The 19357-nt window shown below is 41.6% G+C and overlaps 2 protein-coding genes across 2 annotated transcripts; one reads left to right on the top strand and one right to left on the bottom strand.

Moving 5' to 3' along the window:
- The first annotated feature begins 6605 nt into the window (after nucleotides 1-6605).
- Nucleotides 6606-7835, top strand: LOC115670498 (NDR1/HIN1-like protein 2). Its single transcript, XM_030591796.2, has one exon. It carries the CDS (start codon nucleotides 6735-6737, stop codon nucleotides 7482-7484), a length of 750 nt encoding a protein of 249 aa, XP_030447656.2. The 5' UTR covers nucleotides 6606-6734; the 3' UTR covers nucleotides 7485-7835.
- A 1025-nt stretch (nucleotides 7836-8860) lies between these two features.
- LOC115670561 (uncharacterized) lies at nucleotides 8861-9805 on the bottom strand. The gene is made up of 4 exons (XM_056320172.1): nucleotides 9721-9805; nucleotides 9536-9612; nucleotides 9220-9433; nucleotides 8861-9118 (listed from the first exon to the last, which is right to left on the bottom strand). The coding sequence occupies exons 1-4, from the start codon at nucleotides 9803-9805 to the stop codon at nucleotides 9009-9011; spliced, it is 486 nt and encodes a 161-aa protein (XP_056176147.1). The 3' UTR covers nucleotides 8861-9008.
- Nucleotides 9806-19357: the final 9552 nt, after the last annotated feature.

Raw genomic sequence — 19357 nt, forward strand, 5'->3', positions numbered from 1 at the left:
GGTATATATTGGCCATGGCAGAGTTGTCCAACGAGAGAGACAGAGGAGAGGCGCAGGGAGGGAGGGGCCGAATATTTTGAGGTTACGTTCTTTTTTTTTCTTTTTCTTTTTTAATTTTTTGCATTATATCATGGCCGATAATAATCAGAAAGGGATAAGGACAAACAATCCATGTACTTTAATCCAATATATAATATGATCACTGAACTTTTAATTTGTTCAATATGATTCCTGAATTTTGGCCAAATGTGCAATGTGATCCTTAAACTTTTAATTTGTTAAATATAATTCCTGAATTTTTTCACATGTTCAATTTGGTCCCTGAACTATATAGAAATGTTCAATATTGTTTTTCCATTAATTCAAGTTCAGGGACAACATTGAATATTTTCATATATTACAGGTACTAGATTAAACATGTACCAAAAGTGCAGCGACCACATTGAACAAATTAAAAGTTCATGAATCACATTATACATTGGGCCAAAGTTCAAGGATCATTTATGTCATTTTCCATATTTTTACAAATTTATGATTTTTAGGGATGACTTTGGATTAAATGGGAAATGTGGTCATAATTCGAACTCTCGATTTAATTGAAAGAAAGTTAGGTCATTAGAAATGTTTGGAAATAGTTAACGAGAAACTAGTTAATGAGAAAAGAGTTCACGCCGACCCCTTTCTTTTCTTTTTTTTTTGTTCTACTTTAACTCTCAACTCACTCTCAGACTTTTGTCATATTTCTTTACAAAGCATAGAAGTAGAACTCCACATTAGAAACTAAACGTCCCCACCTCTTACCCCCTGAGAAGGTAGGGAATCGAACTCTCCACCTCTTTCTTCTCAAGTAGGAAGGGCACAAGCACCTTTAAATTGAGCAGTTTCTTGGGTCACGGGCACACTTATCGAAACAAAAAGTTTTAATTAAAAGGGTTAATACCACAAAAAATCTTAAATTGGTACGCATGTGACAATTTACCCAAAACTAATTTTTTGATCACCAAAAATCCTAAACTGGTACACCTGTGACAATTTTATCCTCCGTTAGTTTTCGTTAAATTTTACGATTAAATTTCTGAGTTGGATGACACGTCACAGTTGATAGGTATACCGGTTTAGGGTTTTACCTTCCGTTTGTTACAGGTATATCGGTTTGTGATTTTTTGTTGTATCAATCCAATTTAACATGGTGTAAATTTATCATAAATGTACAAAGTTGGGATTTTTGGTGGTCAAAAAATTAGCTTGGCATAAAATTATCACAGGTGTACTATTTTAGGATTTTTTTGAGTAAATTTTATCATATATGTACCGGTTTGGGATTTTTCGTGGTATTAACCCTAATTAAAAGGAGTGTTATTAATGATTGTTCTCCGAACACTTATTAATCATACACATTATAAAAAATAGTTTCATTTTTTAATGATTTGATTAAACGTAACACGAGACAGGCGGTGCGTAGAAAATGACATATTTTTCGTAATTAAGATGTTTAACAAGTGACGTGGAGGAACTTGTCAACAAAATCCCAGTTGAAATGAATGGCCTCTTATAATGCTTTTGATTGGGAGTCCTAAAACCTGTACCGATCCAACACTCAAGTCCTACAATTTTTTAGAGTATTTATGTCCTAAAATTTGCATGTGAAATGCATTTGAAGACTTCGCTGGCACTGTTAAAGTTGAAGGTGGAAAACGTCATGCAAAGATTTTTTCTTTTGGTCGATTTGCCTCTTTTTGTTATGCATACATGATGGTGAGATGACCTCATCTTGGCTCCACATCATAAAAAAGTTGATTTTAAGGAAAAATACCACGGAAAGGAGACTCGAGGAGATAGAGAAGATAGTGGGATTAGTTTGCAACCGAGGGCGACCGTAGCCGCCTCGGCAAGAAGATTTCGACACCAACATCAATGTTGCTCGGCGGTCGTAAAGGATCGAGAAAATCTTGTAAACAAGCGATGTTGGTTTTTCGTCCGTTCGAAACCGACAAAGTAAATAAAAGACTTAGGGATAAGTGTATTGAAAGTTTTAAAATTTATCTAGGAAGTGCAATTGCGTTCTCATACTTTTAAAAAAAAGTGCAATTAAGTCTTAAAACTTATCACGAAAGCGCAATCGAGTTCTAAAATTTTTTAAAAATGCAATTAAATTCTAAAATTTATCAAATTGGTCTAATCAAATCATTCCATTGATTGCACTTTTTAAATTTTTAGGAGTCGATTGCCTTTTCGTGATAAATTTTAGGACTCGATTATATCTTTTGAAACATTGATGTGTCGATTGCACTTTTATGACAATATTTTGGATTTGATTATACTTTTTAAAAGTTTTAATACCTAATTACACTTTCGTGATAAATTTTGGGACCTCCAGTGTATTTATCCCAAAAACTTAAATAGACAAATTTCAAAAAGTTTTTGCATTCGAATGAACAAAATGAATATTTCAGGGCTCGAGCGTTGTCTCGACACGAGACATGACACTCCTACCATCATTTATTTCGACAATAATGGATACGGCCTAACTCCTCATCAACACAATATAAACACCCCCACAAGGCCATAAGTCAATAATGGACTCCCTACATTCAATTGACATTGGTGGATTGACTTTTCCTTCCACTCAACAGGTCTTCCATCAATTCCTACATGATTCATGTCAATTTTTTCTCAAACATTGCACCGCACCAGTCTCCACCGCAAACTGATACTAGTGCCCGTGTTATGCTCCAACCATAGCTTCCATCTCGAAGTAACGAAAATAATTCATGGAATTCTCGCTAATTGCGTGCAAAAAATCACGCGACAAACACAACGATCGTTTCGAAAAAATTGCCTCGCGATGCGATTGTTTATTCTTTGGGTTGGGCCACTTGGCTTAATCATGCACGAACACAACCTATTTTTTGGTACCAACCAAGGAGACTTGGAGCAGATTATCTAATGACTTGTCCAATGTCAAAGTCAAACCGATCGAGATCACCATTACCAAGCAATCCCACGCTTTTGCCGAGCAAACAAGTTTTGGTTTTCTCATTATTTAACGAGGAAAACTTGCTGTGGGTGGGTCTGTGACTTTGACAAGTAAACCCCTTTATCTTTTCAGTGGTGAGGTGATTAACTTTGACAAGTAATTAGCAACTGCTAATTAGATTTCTTTCAAGCTTTTGGCAACGAGCACGTGGGTCGAGAACAGTCTTCCCATTTCTCTATCTTTGACTTCACCAACAGAGTTGGTGGAACACATCATTATTTATTGATTATGTTAAGGCTAGATTTGTTCATCGAAAAATGAATAATTTAAATAAAGTTTTTCTAAAATGAGTGTTGGTATTGCTTAAAATAATTAGCCAATGAAGAATATTTTCATTATAGATAACAATTCATGTCTAACCACTTTCGCGAGTGATGAAAGTTATATGAGAGAGAAATCACCAAAAAAAATTTGCTCATTCATTTTCGTAAGTGATATGAGGGGGAAATCACCAAAAAAATCCTAAATCTATTACTTTTGCGCCAATTCAGTTCTAAATCTTTCAATTGTGCTAATTAAGTCATAAATATCTTCACGTTTTGCCAATTGAGTCAATTCAGTCAATTTTAGCCAGAAATCGCTGATGTGGACGACGATAGTGCCACGTAAGACGCCCGGGACTAACGTGGACAATTTTTTTTATAATTTTAGAAAAATTAAAATTTAAAATAAATTTTATTTTTTATTTTTCTTTTCGCTTCTTTCTTTTTCTTTTTCCTTATACCTCTGTCGGTTGCCATGGCTAGTGATCGGCCAGAGGTGAGGGCCTACCTTGCCGGCTTCATGCAAGGCTCGAGCTTGTCAGGATCTGGAGAGGTGGAGCCTCATTGGCGAGGTCGGCCGAGCGAGCATAATGACTGGTAGAGGAAGAAGGAACAAGAAAAAGAAAAAAGAAAAAATATTAAAATTTTTGAATTTAAAAAAGATTGCAAAAATTGTTTACATCAGCATCGGCTGTGCCACGTAAGACGACCAAAGTCCACGTAGGACGGCCAAAGTCCACGTTAGCAATTTCCGGCCAATTAATTGGTAAAACGTGAAAAAGGTTATGAATCAATTGGTATAATTAAAAGGTTTATGACTTCTTGGCAAATTTTCTGTGACATGAGTGATCGTTTTTGAAAAGATATTTTCTAAATTATTCATTTTTCGCTAAATATACGGAGGCTAATAATTAAACGCAAGCGACGGGTGAACCGAAACATGGGCCATTGCTCAACAACATTGCTGCAAAGCAAGTGGGTCACCAAACTAACACGGCCCACTGAAGAAGATGGACATGAGCACACCCCAAAGAATGCATTCAAGATCAAGATGGGAATAGACCCGATTTTTTTGAAAAATAAAGAACCGCCAGGTATAATTTGTGAAATCACTACAAAAAAATATCTTTTTTTCAACGAAATTTCCAACGAAAAATTGGGAAAAATTCGTTGGAAAACGAATTTCCAACGAATTTTCCAACGAAAAAAAATTCGTCAGTAATTCTTCGTCGCAAATTTTTCCAACGAAAAATTTCAATTTTTGTTGGAAATTTGCGACGAAATTTTTTTCTTTGGAAAATTCGTTGGAAAATTCGTGGCTAAATTCGTTGGAAACACTACAAAAAAATAACTTTTTTCCAACAAAAAATTTGGAAATCCAACGAAATTTTTTTTTGGTCGAAAAATCGTGGCAAAATTAGTTTCGTCGTGACAAAAATTGTGTGGGCGAGGGCCAGCCTCGCCGCCGGCGAGCTCGCCGGCCATGGCGAGCTCGGCCCTCGCCATGGCCGGCGAGGGCCAGCCTCGTCGCCGGCGAGCTCGAGGTCGCCCAAGCTTGCCGGCCATGGCGAGCGTTCTGGGCGAGTTCGAGGTCGCCCAGATCTAACCGAGTTCTGGGCGACCTCGAGCTCGTCGGCCATGGCGAGCTCGGCCCTCGCCATGGCCGGCGAGGCCCAGCCTTGTCGTCGGCGAGCTCGAGGTCGCCCAGAACTCGCCCAGATCTGGGCGAGCTCGAGCTCGCCCGCCATGGCGAGGGCCTGGCTCACGGTGGTCGTGCTCGGCCTCGCCGCCGAGAATGCGACGGACACCGCCCCCTCCATCGGCCAGATGCTAGGCGGCGGCGGGGGGAGCTTGGGCCCGGCGGTGGAGCAGTGCCTTAGCGAGTGCGCCCGACCAAGACTCTGGACGCGGTGGAGCGGTGGAGGCGTCGATCGCAGAGAGAGAGAGAGAGAGAGAGAGAGAGAGAGAGAGAGAGAGAGAGAGAGAGAGAGAGAGAGAGAGAGAGAGAGAGAGAGAGAGAGAGAGAGAGAATGTGGAAATTGAGAATCGTTACGGAATAATGAGCGAAAATGTTGAATAAGGAAGGAGTAGGGTTTTCGTTGCAAAATTCGTGGAATTTTCCCACGAATTTTGCAACGAAAATTGTACACACTAAAATAATTGCCTGAAAATTGAAATTCGTGGGAAAATTCGTTGGAAATTTCCAACGAATTTAAAAAATGCCGAACAATACCGGTTTTTTGAATTGTCGTAAAATTCGTTGGAAATTTTGACGAAAAATTTTTCGTCGCAAATTGTTGGAAATTTCCAACGAAAAATTTTTCGTCGCTAATTTCCAACGAATTTTGCAACGAAAAATTTTTCGTTGGAAATTTCCAACGAATTTTGCTGACGAAAAATTTTTCGTCTTAATTTCCGACGAATTTTACTTTTCGTTGGAAAATTTGTCGCAAATTTGCGACGAAAAAATTTTATTCGCAAATTTTCGTGGCAAAAATCCAGTTTTTTTGTAGTGAATATTATTATGCATAGTAGATATACTGTTTTCCTTACTCTTAGAATTAATATGAAATGAGAAACTTAATATACTCGGAGCACATTATGTTAAATGAGCAAAAGTGTAACGGCATCACACGAATCACAAGAAACTCGAACACGGGAAAGGTACGTTTCGCATTAGAACATTGCTCATAGCTCATTTATTATCCGAGATACTCGTCATTAAAATCAAGATGCCGCGAAGAAAGCGATCGAGAGGGTGTCGTGGTTTCTACCGATCCACTCTTATTTCGATTTGTGATTTCTAGCCGATGACGTGTCTGTCACGTGTCACTATCTCTCAATTCCCACGGCTCATAATTTTTTTAGGGCCCGCAACCTCTAGGGAGAGGTGTTTTGGAGAATTTCTTTTAGAAAGACATATAAAGCGTGTAATTTTAATCCAATTGAATGGTTAATCCACATGAAAGTTTTTGTTCCCTAGCCGTGTCAATTTGCGGGTCGATCATATCGCCCAACTCGTGAACGGATTTCCCACGTTCTCTCATGCCTCGATTCATTCGTGTTCGTGTCGTGTTTTCAGATTGCATCTCAACACAAATGAATCCTACTAAATGTGGACATTAGAAGAAGAATGGTCTCTAATTAGTGCAATAATCTATGAATGCCACTACTATTATAGTGGTCGAATGGAGAAATTACCTGTCTAGCTTTCACCAGTTGCAAGATTGTCGTTGCCAAAATAACCATCGGGGCGTGTCATCGCCAATCATACTTTGATCACCTTCTCTATTCTTGCGGTCCACCTCACGAAAGTTTCAGAACAAGGAAACTTCTTAACAGATTTTGGTCCGAGGACCTCCAATGAGAGGCTTTCAATCTTGCATTGGAAGGTACCTCCTCTCCCCAACAGTGCGTAGGAGTCTCTCTGTCCGATGGCGGATATCGAGACGCCGCCGCTGCGAGCCGTAAGTGGCCACCCCCCGCATGCAAAGCCGAAGCAAACCCGGCATGTTGCCTTCTCGGAGGTCTCCGAGTGCTCTTCGATCCCGGGTAACTACCCGAGGAAGTCGAGACGCTGCTGCAGGTGCAACTGTGGGTCATGCTGCTTCGTCTGCTGCGCCTGGTCATGCCTCGGCGTGCTTGCTGTGGTCCTTGGCATCCTCGTCCTTGGAGTCTGGTTCGTGTCATTCATCAAGTCCGACCTGCCTGAGGTACGGGTCCAGAGGCTCTCCTTCCCGGGCATGCGCTTGGCCAATTCGTCGAAGCAGGATACCCTGCTGGACACAGGCGTCGAGGTGATCCTCAACGTCACCAACAAAAACGAGAAGATTGGGATCTCGTACAAGTCGATGACCGCAGAAGTTTCTCTGGAGGAAATCAGGATAGGGCAGGCGCACGTTTCCGGGTTCTTCCAGGAGCCGAGGAACCAGACAATGCTGAAACTTGCAACTCAAGTCACCCGCACTGTAATCCCCAAGGAGGACGGGTCAGATCTGCAATCAGACTTCAAGGAAAGAGTGATGGTTCTCGACGTGGTTTTGAACGGGACATTAGCACTTAACTTCGGAAGGTTCAAGTTGCAGGGGCTGCCGTTCGTAATAGGGTGCACCGACATCAAGCAAGCTGAGGTCGATATCGGTTTGGAGCCCCGGTGCAGCATTAGGGTTTTTGCCTTCAAGTGAATGTCCCCCGTTCTCAGGTTTCCGCTACCTATGAATCTCGTCGTATGTTGCGTTATCGTTTCTCAGTTGGGTGGAGATTCCTCATCGCTGGCCAAATCTAGACAACCCGTCGCGCTGTTTCCAGTACAATCCTAATAAAGGGCAATTAGAGCCTGTCAAGAGGAATGGATTGATTCTATTTTCGGAACCTGAGTATTTTTTCACTTATGTGATTTAAAGTAGCATAGCTTTTTACAGATCAAATGAAACCTGGCCCAAAGGTGGAATCAGGGTTTCTGATCCTTTTGTTCTTTCCAGATCTTCGTGTTTGTAGATATCAAGAACAAAGGCTAACATAAACTCCGCCCTCAATCCACTCTCACGCATTTAGATCCGGGGAAACATGTAAAAGAAAGGCTGTGTCGTTTTGAAATATTTAATCTTTCTAATCTAAATTAGCTCTCAGAGGAATCTCGAGACAACACAAGCCATATCTTGACGATACTTCGGATGCGGGATTACCATGAAGGTTGATAAAAAGTCTTGTTATGAGGTCCTATCCTAAACAGTCTCTTTCAATAATGTAATTTTCGCTAACTTGTGTTGCCGTGTCGGTACATCCAAACTGTCAATGTCTCTTATTGTTGGTTGAACCTGAAAATATGTCTAGCTCATTTTTCGATCATTTTTTTTTTTGCCGTAAAAGCTGGGAAAAGAGAAGATGATAAGGCATATTGGTGCCAAGAGACTGTCCCTCATGTTGAAGTTGTGTTCTCTGAAAATAGGGAGACTGCAATTCCGTAACTTTCCCGACAAATGCAGTTTCCTACCTCAAATCTGTTCCGATGATGAAAATCTGAGCTCCGAAAGCAAGTGCTTCCGATATAACTCCTGAGTCTTGAGTGTAAGGATTTTAGGCTGCTAGTTACTATCTAAGAAGTAAATGTTCTCTATCACTCGAGACTAGATTACGATTATGATAACTCCGATTCTGTCAAAAAAGTTTCTGCCTTGCTGGCCGATATTGCGGAATAATTCTTGTCCTCGGGTTGGTCTTCTGAGACTCATATGTTGACATTGGTGTTGTTTGATGCCATGCTTAGTATTTGCATCGTAAGGTCTTATCGACCGGGAACTATACAGGTTTCAATGTTACAACCATCACCTCAAAACAGTAGTTCTTTAAGAGTTAGACAGTGGAATAAACTTCAGTTGCGATAAAAAGCACTCCGCTGCTATTTTTAGTATTGCGAGTTGATAGCAGTCGGTAAGGGAGAGCATTGCACAATGACTACCACCGACTGCTATATAGTTGCACCCGATTTCGTACTGATACAAGAAGTAAACTCGCGATGGTGAACAAAAATTGAAAGCAGGACGAAGAAAGATGTTGCATCGATCTGATTTCTCTCTTTAGTTTATTTAATATCACGTATGTCTGTCATTTGCTTGAATATAAACGGAGTGGGTATTATGGCTTCCTTATTTGTGTAAGGGCAATCTATTTTTATTGACTCCTGGTATGCTTGTCTTCTCTCCTCATCCTCAGGTGCTGAACAAGAAAATTGCCAAGATCAAAGCCGAGAACAAGGCCATGTAAGTCCTGCTGTAATTCCTTATCCCGCCGCTTTTTTTCACGCCCAACATGACGATATCTGCAAATTCAAATTGTGAATTGTTGCTCTCCTGGTCTGAATTATCTGCAGAAATTCGAATGATGCCTTTCGTTTGTTTTCCCTCTTCGTGAAAATCTTACCTGAATTCGTGGCACAGCCATGGCTGATGGTCTCATTGATTAGCTTGACGGTGGCGTTGTTGGCAAACCAGAAGTCCCTCTTAACCAAATGGATGCAGGTGAGCACGTCCTTGGTCCACTGCGCGCATCCGTTGCAATAGTCTGTCACTTCGCTCCCGGTCACATGGATGATTCCTGTCAAATTCAGCCCATTGGCCGCGCATGTGGGCGATGTCTATTCACATTAACCCGCAACTTTGCATCACATACATCGAATTAACAAGAACACATTAAGAGGGTAATCGCAATTCGACACGGAATAGAAAACAAACAGTACCTTATTCAGGCATTCATACGCGCTAATCCACTGCTGGAACGGACTCAAATTGACGTTCTTTAGCGGATCTGAAATCACTAAAAAAAGCAGAAGACAAGACAGGATTTTAGAATATCACACAGGGCAGTCCTAAATGTTTTTCATGGTAGTTTTTAGAAGAAAGATGAAAGAAGCGCGACTTTCACCCTTGGCGCAGGAAAGTGTGAGAAAGATGCAGAAGGAAAGCCAAAGAAACCCCGCTCTGCCACCAGATTTCCCTGAAAGCTCCATCCCAAAAGCAACCACTACGTGTCTTCTATATTGATCACAAAGCTGAAGAGAGCCAAACTCGAATAGTCAAGGTATTGGAGAACAATGAGCCAAAAAGATGGTTGCCGGAGCCAAATTCAAATTTGTCAATGTGCTGTTTAAATACTAAGAACAGTGAGCCAGAAGACGGTCGACACCAAAAACACAGCACATAGCAGCAATCAAATATCCCTGACAAGATATACTCCGAATATTTGATAAACTATAATGACAAGAACAAGAACTACACTCGGTAAGCCCGACGAAAACCTCATTTATTTTTATAACAGGTGGAAGAAGAAGATATTTGTTCGAGGACTAATGTAAACCAAGACAAAAGCAACAACTTCTTGGACTCGCTTGCTTGTTTTCTTATAGCAAGGAGCTGACGATTAAGGTGGCAAAGCGAAGGTCCCTAGGATTAGAGAGCATCTACGGTGGATTACTATATTGGGATCGTCGAGATCAACTAGTATGCATCGCTTTGGCACTAAAAAGGCGACAAACAGGCAAGTTCTATCTGCCAAAGATGTGTCTATCTTTTTTCTAGGAAATGTCTAGGGAAGTAAACACATTCCCATTGTTAATGCTTCCTTTAACCCCTTCTTGTGGCCGGAAGAGGGAGAAAAGATGACCGACTTCTTCTGAGTGGATAATGGTTTCATCTTTGGGCCACTCCAACATGGAAAACCATTTTTGTCCAAGCCCTTCCAAATGATGGGTTGGCCTCTTTGGACCCATGAGCCGCCAAACCCAGATCTTGTCCGTCCTTTTGAGTCCTCTTCCTTGTGATTTTTCAGATACCTCCAGAACAAACTCAATTTAGGCCCCAAAGCAAAAGAAAACAGAAAGGGCAGGGAGAGATAAGTCAGAGGATCAGCGTGACAATTTTCTTTGAGCTTTACCACGAGAAGTTTGACATTCCGCCGCAGCATGTTTGGATTTAATACTATAGAGATGCCGTCACTCGACACCATTTGAGAGCCATTGGTCCGAGGTAGACGAGCTTCGTCACTAGAAACGCAGCGAGATAATGGAGGTCGAGAACACAGAATAATACCACAAGCGAGTCTGCGAATGGCGTGGCCCATGTTACTTCTATAGCCGAAAAAACGGAGTGAACACTGACGATAAAGCTTCTTGGCGATGGAGATATGTCCTTTGTTTCTTGGTTATATGGTGTAAAAACTGTAAGGACCTGGGGTCTACACTGTGTAATATTGTCCGCTTTGGGTCCACTGACCCTCACGGCTTTAAAACGCGTTACACAGGATAGGCCACCCAAAGCCTTATAAGCAATCTCAGGACTCCCCTCCTAGGCGATGTGGGACAAGAGACATGCCCCCCTTGCCATCCTAGAAGCCTGCCAGGAGCCGCTTCTTGTCCAGGCCCTCTGGCCCCGGCGACCACTCCCCGCCCTCGTCGGACCGGGTTGTTACATTCTCCCCTCCTTCGAGCACAGCGTCCTCGCTGTGGCCCCACACGTGGTCGGGAGTCGGCTCTGATACCATTTGTAAGGACCCGATGTCTACACTGTGTAATATTGTCCGCTTTGGGCCCACTGACCCTCACGGCTTTAAAACGCGTCCTCACCACGCTTCCGCTGCGCCACTCCTTGTGTAATATTGTCCGCTTTGGGCCCACTGACCCTCACGGCTTTAAAACGCGTTACGCAGGATAGGCCACCCAAAGCCTTATAAGCAATCCCAGGACTCTCCCCCTAGGCGATGTGGGACAAGAGACATGCCTCCCTTGCCATCCTAGAAGCCTGCCAGGAGCCGCTCCTTGTCCAGGCCCTCTGGCCCCGGCGATCACTCCCCGCCCTCGTCGGACCGGGTCGTTACAAAAACCACATTTTTTGTCCAGGCATTGGAGGGACTGGATCAAATTAGTAATTGCAGCTCACAGAAATCAGTTCATTAGGAAAGTTACCGATGCGATTCATTTTTCAATATGTAAATGATATTGACCATGTATGGATATCACGTGTTGGACCGATGGCTCCTCGTTCATCAGGAAGCGGGCTCCCTTCTTCTTCTGATGCGGAATCTATTAGTGGTGCGTTTCTGGACCGATTGGATAGGCAGAAGTCCAAACGGAAGGCAAAACAGTGATGTGACTAGAACCGGTGGACCCGATCGACGACATCGGATATTTTTTATGAGTTAATTTAAAAAGGCAGTTTCCTAATTTTAATGTTTTACGCTTTCCAATTTAGATTAGGTAACTTTCCTATTATGATTAGGTTTCCAATTCAGATTAGGTAACTTTCTTATTATGATTAGGTTTCCAATTTAGATTAGGTAACTTTCCTATTATGATTAAGTTTCCTATTGTAATTAGGTTTAACCCCTATAAAAGGGTGTTTAGGGTTGTTTTGAAGACAGAACATTCTTATCATCAATATTGAATTTCGAGATTTTTCTCTCTAAGCAAGATTTTGCTTGAATTATTCGCGGAACGCTGCGTCAGGTGGTATCAAAGCCTATGGCGACTGGCGGTGGTCTTCGTGACGATGCTCAGGAGACTGGAGCCCCAACCCTTGGGGACGACACGCTGCAACGTTTGGAGCAGCGTTTAATGGAACGCTTGGATCAACGATTCGATCAAAGTCTTCGTCGTTTCGAAGAACGATTTGACGAGTTAACAGAACGATTCGAAGGTCTCGGCGTTGATGTGAACCGGAATCGGCGGAACGACAGAAGGCCGGGTGCAGATCTTGCTCGCGGTGATCCTGTTGATAGGCCTGTTCCTGTCCGCAGGCAGAATAACCCTCTGTTTTCAGAGAGTTCGGAAGAAGAAGAAACTGAAAATTTTGATGAGGAACGTGCTGATTATGGCGGCAGACGTCGTCATGGAGGATTTCAAAGAGGATATGATCGGAGAGATGGAAGACGACGCTATGACGATCGTGAAGGTAACGACTTTAAATTGAAAGTCGATATCCCTTATTTTAATGGTAGTCTGGGCATAGAAGAATTTCTGGATTGGCTTGCTGATATAGATAGATTTTTCGACTATATGGAGACCCCTGGTGAGAAAATGGTACGATTAGTAGCCTGTAGATTAAAGGGCGGTGCGTCTGCATGGTGGGAAAGATTACAGAATAGGATGGAACGAGAAGGGAAAGAGAGAGTTCGAACTTGGACTAGGTTGAGGAGGCTGCTGAAGCAAGAATTCCTTCCACCCGACTATGAGCAGATTATGTTCCAGCAATACCAACGTTGCCAGCAGGGCAATCGGACTGTGCATGAGTATACGGCCGAATTTATGAGATTGGCAGAGCGGAATAATTTATCAGAGACGGAGGGACAGCATGTGTCCAGATATCTTGATGGTTTGAAACCCTTCATTCGAGATAAAATTGGAGTGTAGTTTCTGCGAAATTTAACTGAAGCCAAGAATATGGCGATGAAGGCAGAATTGATGCAGCAAGATAGGGGAAGAAGAGGCTACGAAAATTATCGAGGTAGCAGCTCGAGCAGTTCGGTAGAAAAGAGCAGTTTCAATAATCGTTTTAACGCAGGGCGAAATCAGGAAGATAAGGCGGTAGAAAAGCACCCTATGAACGAGCCGAGGGATAAGGGAATGCAAGCACAGAAAACTGCGAACCCTAACCTTTATACTAAACCATGCGATAAAGTGTTACGGTGTAATCGCCTGGGCACCGTTCTAATGAATGCCCTCGAGAAAGACCGTAAACGTAACAGCGAGAGAAGAGGAGGAAGATGGATATTGCTGTGCGCCGGATGGTGAGGACGATGATTTTGAAGATGAAGAAGAGGAGCAAGTAAACTGTGTGGTGCGTAGAATGATGTTGGCCCCAAAACAAGAAGATGATTCGCAGCGCCATCAGTTATTCCGAACCAGGTGCACCATTCTGATAAAGATCTTTGCTGTGGTTATTGATAGTGGAAGTATGGAGAATATCATTGGGAATGAGGCAGTGAAGAAGCTGGGGATACCCGTGGAGAAGCATCCTAATCCCTATACGTTAGGATGGATTAAATCTGGAGCGGAAAGCATTCATGTGACTGAACGATGCAAAATTCCATTCTCCATCGGTAAATATCATGATGAGCTGTATTGTGATGTAGTAGACATGGATGTATGTCATGTGTTATTTGGGAGACCGTGGCAATTTGACGTAGATGCTCAGCATTCGGGAAGAAACAATCAGTATAACCTCGTGAAGAATGGAGTGAAGTATACGTTGCTGCCACTAAAGAACAAAGGAAAACAAGCTGCTGAAAATAATTTCCTTACCTTTACGAGGAAATTTGAAGCTGAGGTTAAGGAGACTCGACAAATTCACGTGCTGGTCGTGAAACAAGCAATGAGACCATGAATTACAAGTGGAGGAGCACCGAATCGGTTAAACCTTTATTGAAGGAATTTAGCGAACTGATGCCTGAAGAGATTCTAGATGGGTTGCCGCCTATGCGTGATATTCAGCACCATATAGACTTAATTCCTGGTGCTAGTCTGCCAAATTTACCGCACTACAAGATGAGTCCAAAAGAGAGCGAGATTCTAAAAGAGAAGATGGAGGAGTTGTTGCAAAAGGGACACATTCAGAATAGCATGAGCCCATGTGCTATTCCGGCCTTGTTGACTCCTAAGAAAGATGGGAGTTGGCGGATGTGTGTAGATAGTAGGGCTATTAATAAAATAACCGTAGGTTACAAGTTTCCAATTCCAAGATTGGATGACATGCTGGATAGGTTGCACGGTGCTAAGTGGTTTTCGAAGCTGGATTTGAAGAATGGATACCATCAGATTCGGATTCGGCCCGGAGATGAGTGGAAGACAGCTTTCAAAACAAAGGAGGGGTTGTACGAATGGTTGGTGATGCCTTTCGGACTTTCCAATGCTCCAAGCATTTTCATGAGGCTTATGAATCAGGTTCTGAAATTTTTTATTGGCAAATTTGTTGTAGTTTATTTTGATGATATCCTGATTTATAGTAAGATCGAGGAGGATCATCTGATGCATTTAAGGGAGGTGTTGACAGCCTTACAGATTAATAAGCTGTATATTAATCTTAAGAAGTGCAGTTTTTTAACTAATAAGCTGTTTTTCTTGGGGTTTATTATTACTGCTGAAGGAATATAGGTAGATGAGGCGAAGGTAAGAGCAATCAGAGAGTGGCCGACTCCTAAAACAGTTTCTGACGTTAGGAGTTTTCATGGGTTAGCTACTTTCTATCGACGATTTATTAAGAATTTCGATACTATCGCAGCCCCAATTCTTGAATGTATGAAGAAAGGCAAATTTCTATGGGGAGAGGAAGTGAGAATAGTTTTGCTATTTTGAAGGAGAAGTTATGTATCGCACTTGTTCTTGCTTTACCCGATTTTGATAAACCTGTTTGAAGTGACCCGTGATGCTAGTGGAGTGGGTATAGGAGCTGTTTTATCTCAAGAGCGCACTGCACTTGCTATTTTAGTGAGAAGCTCAATGACGCAAGGCAGAAGTGGAGCACTTATGATAAAGAATTCTATTCTGTCGTAAGGGCTTTGAAGACCTGGGAGCATTATCTGATTGGGAAAGAATTCGTCGTTTATTCTGATCATGAATCTTTGAAGTATCTAAATAGTCAGAAGAGGATTAGCAAAGATATGCATGCGCGATGGTGTCAATTCTTGCAAAAATTTCCTTTCGACATTAAAGACAAGTCGTGTGCATAATGTCGTAGCAGATGCATTGAGTAGGAGAGCTGGCTTGTTGATTACATTAAGCCAAGACATCTTGGGGTTTGAGCAGTTGAAAGACTGTTATGCAGATGATGATGACTTTGGAAAAATTTGGGAGTCATGTGCTGCTGGTCAACCTGTACAAGAATTTTATGTGTAGGATGGCTATTTGATGCATGGCAACCAGCTTTGCCTTCCTCGAACATCATTACGAGAGAAGGTAATTCGCGATTTACATGATGGTGGATTAGCTGCACATTTAGGTCGTGATAAAACTATTGCTGCAGTCCGAGAGCGATTTTACTGGCCCCAGTTGCGTAGAGATGTCAGTAGGTACGTACAAAAGTGTTATGTTTGCTAGACTGCTAAGGGTCAATCTAAGAATACAGGTCTGTATATGCCTTTACTTGTTCCTAATAATATATGGGAAGATCTGTCCATGGATTTTGTGCTTAGTTTACCACGGACACAAAGAGGCGTGGATTCTGTTTTCGTTGTGGTTGACAGATTTTCCAAGATGGCGCACTTCATTCCTTGTAGGAAAACTTCTAATGCAGTCAGTGTGGCCAGATTATTCTTTAAGAAAGTGGTTCGTTTGCATGGTGTGCCCAAGTCTATTACCTCAGATAGGGATAGTAAATTTCTAGGGCATTTTTGGCGGACTTTATGGAAACTGTTTGATTCATCTTTGAATTTGTTAGCAGCTCACCCGCAGATCGATGGGCAAACAGAGGTAGTTAATAGAACTCTGGAAAACTTGATTCGAAGCATTTGTGGAGATAAGCCAAAGCAATAGGATGTTGCTTTATCACAAGCAGAGTTTGCTTATAATAATGCAGTTCATAGTTCTATTGGCAGGTCGCCTTTTTCTGTTGTTTATACAAATGCGCCTCAGCATACTCTGGATTTGGTACAGTTGCCTAAGCAAGCGGATAAAAGTGTAACAGCGGATCATATGGCTAAATAGATTGTGGAGGTGCATCGTGAAGTCAAACAGAAGCTGGAGGAAGCTAATCAGAAGTATAAAGCTGCAGCAGATAAGCACCGGCGGAAGCAGGTGTTTGCGGTAGGTGATCAAGTCATGGTTTTTCTTCGTAAAGAGCGATTACCAGCTGGATTTTATAGTAAATTACAGCCAAAGAAGTATGGACCTTACGCTGTCAGCAAGAAAATCAACGATAATGCTTATGTTATAGACCTTCCACATAGCATGGGCATATCCAACACTTTTAATGTTCCGATTTGTCACCGTTTCATGAGTCCACAGAGCCGTTATATCCAGATCCCGATTTTAACTCGAGGACGAGTTCTTTTCAAGTGGAGGAGAATGATGCGGAATCTATTAGTGATGCGTTTCTGGACCGATTGGACAGGCAGAAGTCCAAACGGAAGGCGAAATAGTGATGTGACTAGAACCGGTGGACCCAATCGACGACATCGGATATTTTTTATGAGTTAATTTAAAAAGGCAGTTTCCTACTTTTGATGTTTTACGCTTTCCAATTTAGATTAGGTAACTTTCCTATTATGATTAGGTTTCCAATTCAGATTAGGTAACTTTCCTATTATGATTAGGTTTCCAATTTAGATTAGGTAACTTTCATATTGTAATTAGGTTTAACCCCTATAAAAGGGTGTTTAGGGTTGTTTTGAAGATAGAACATTCTTATCATCAATATTGAATTTCGAGATTTTTCTCTCTAAGCAAGGTTTTGCTTGAATTATTCGCGGAACGCTGCGTCATCTTCTTTCTTTCTTTCTTTCTTTTTTATTTGTTCGCATTGATGATGAATGCAACTTGCAGTAGTCGTGTTCATCCGAAACTCTTGCGCCTCTAGATCTCAGGACCGGTTCAAGCTCGAGAGTCAACTTCAATGAACGTTCATGTCGACGTGGCCCCAGATTGATGGGAAAGTAAACGGAACCGGTACAGATGATCCAATCTAATTAAGACTTAATCAATATGTAACTTACCTGTTCTGCAATTATCTTTGTTTAAGCTGGTCGTGGCCAAATTGTCAAATATAGCTAGTTGAAAAGTTTTGGTATTGGCAACTCTCTTCATCCATTTTATTTCCAAACGACCTAGCACTCGCAGTGTTCCAGAAGTTCTAGGGTTTAGGGCATCTAGATGGAGATGAACACATCGCAGTCATTACAATTCATGCACGTACGCATGTTTCCACACGTAAAAGAATGAAACAGAAATGTATATGGTTTGACTTATTATCAGAAAATTGAAAATTTGGGGAAGATATGTTTAAGATTTAGAATTTATGGGTGATTCATGTGATTTTATATGATTATTCTAGGGAAAATTGTCCGATAAACCCTAAACCTATTGCACAGATGCCTAAATTTGCATGATTGAAAATTGTCCAAAAAACTCTAAATTTAAAATGTTTAATACTACAGTAGGAAATCATCAAAAGGTATAGTACTAAATTTGCATAACAAAATGTTTAGGACTAATATGGCACAATTGAAAGATTTAAGAGTGAATTGACCTCCATACAATATGTTTATAGCTTTTCGGACAATTTTCCCTAAAACAATCATATAAAATCGCACCGATCTCCCATAGATTCTAAATCTTAAACATATCTTTCCAATTTTTCTATTTTGTGAGTCCTGTTTCTTGTAATTTTTCTGATAGCCTTAAAAAACAAGGTCAACTTCTTACAGCTAATTAGAAAGGGCAGGGAGAGACGACTCAAAGGACCAGCGCGACAATTTTCTTTGAGCTTTACCATGAGAAGTTTGGCTTCCCGCCACGATATGTTTGGATTTAATACTATAGAGATGTCGTCACTCGACGCCATTCAAGAGCCGCTGCTCCGGGGCAGACCAGCTTCGTCACCAGAAACGCAGCGAGATAGAGGTTGAGAATCCATTTCTCCAAGCGAGATACACATGATACTACTGCAAGCTGGTTCGAACTCATAGCCTTCGCGACCGGTGGTGTTATTACATGCGTGTTTTACTTCCGAACGTGACAACGTTATTGACCATGTATGGATATCGCGTGTTGGACCAGCAGCTTCCCATTCATCAGGAGGTGGACTCCCATCTGTAGTCGTCTGATTTTCCGAAAGGGAAGGGTTTTCCTTTTCTCCTGTAATCTATAGTCAAATATTCATGCATGTAAGTACGTCGAAGACTCCCTTCTTTTTAATGTCTGTTCGCATGATGATGAATGCAACTTGCAGTCGTGTTCATCCAGGCTCTTTCGCCTCTAGATCTCATGACCGGTTCGAGCTCGAGAGTCAACTTCGATTGGTGTTCATGTCAACATGATCCCAGATCGATACGGAAGTAAACGGAACAGGTACAGACATGATCCAATCAAATGGGGACTTAATCAATATCTAACTTCGCTGTTCGTTTTATTTAAGCTGGTCGTGGCCAAATTGTCAATTATAGCTACTTAAAAAGTACCGGTACTAGTTCAGATACACGATATGTGCAAGAAAACTGGACAAATTAATTATGTGACTACTTGGTCTAACGAGAAAGAGAAGCGATCGCTTGAATGAGAGGATTCGGAAAAGGTGTGGCTTTTTTGTGGCCTTTCAGGATGGGAAGAGGGGGGGAACAGATTGAAGCATTCCACAGCAAACATAGGCAGAGTGTTCGTGAATTATATATATATGTTTGAAGTTGAAATTAAATGAAAAAAGATGTCTTTGACACGACATTATTTAGCATTTGGAAGTCCAATATTAATTGCGTTATCATTACAAGTTTTACGGATAACTTTTCGGAAATAGCTTACAATAAGTCAAAAAGATAAAACCGTGAGACTCGAAATAAGACTGGACAAAACAAATGGAAAAAT

The sequence above is a fragment of the Syzygium oleosum genome, unplaced genomic scaffold (genome assembly GCF_021117445.2).
Source record: "Syzygium oleosum isolate NSW1041296 unplaced genomic scaffold, Sole_v2.1 Sole_v2.19, whole genome shotgun sequence".
NCBI classification, from domain to species: Eukaryota; Viridiplantae; Streptophyta; class Magnoliopsida; order Myrtales; family Myrtaceae; genus Syzygium; species Syzygium oleosum.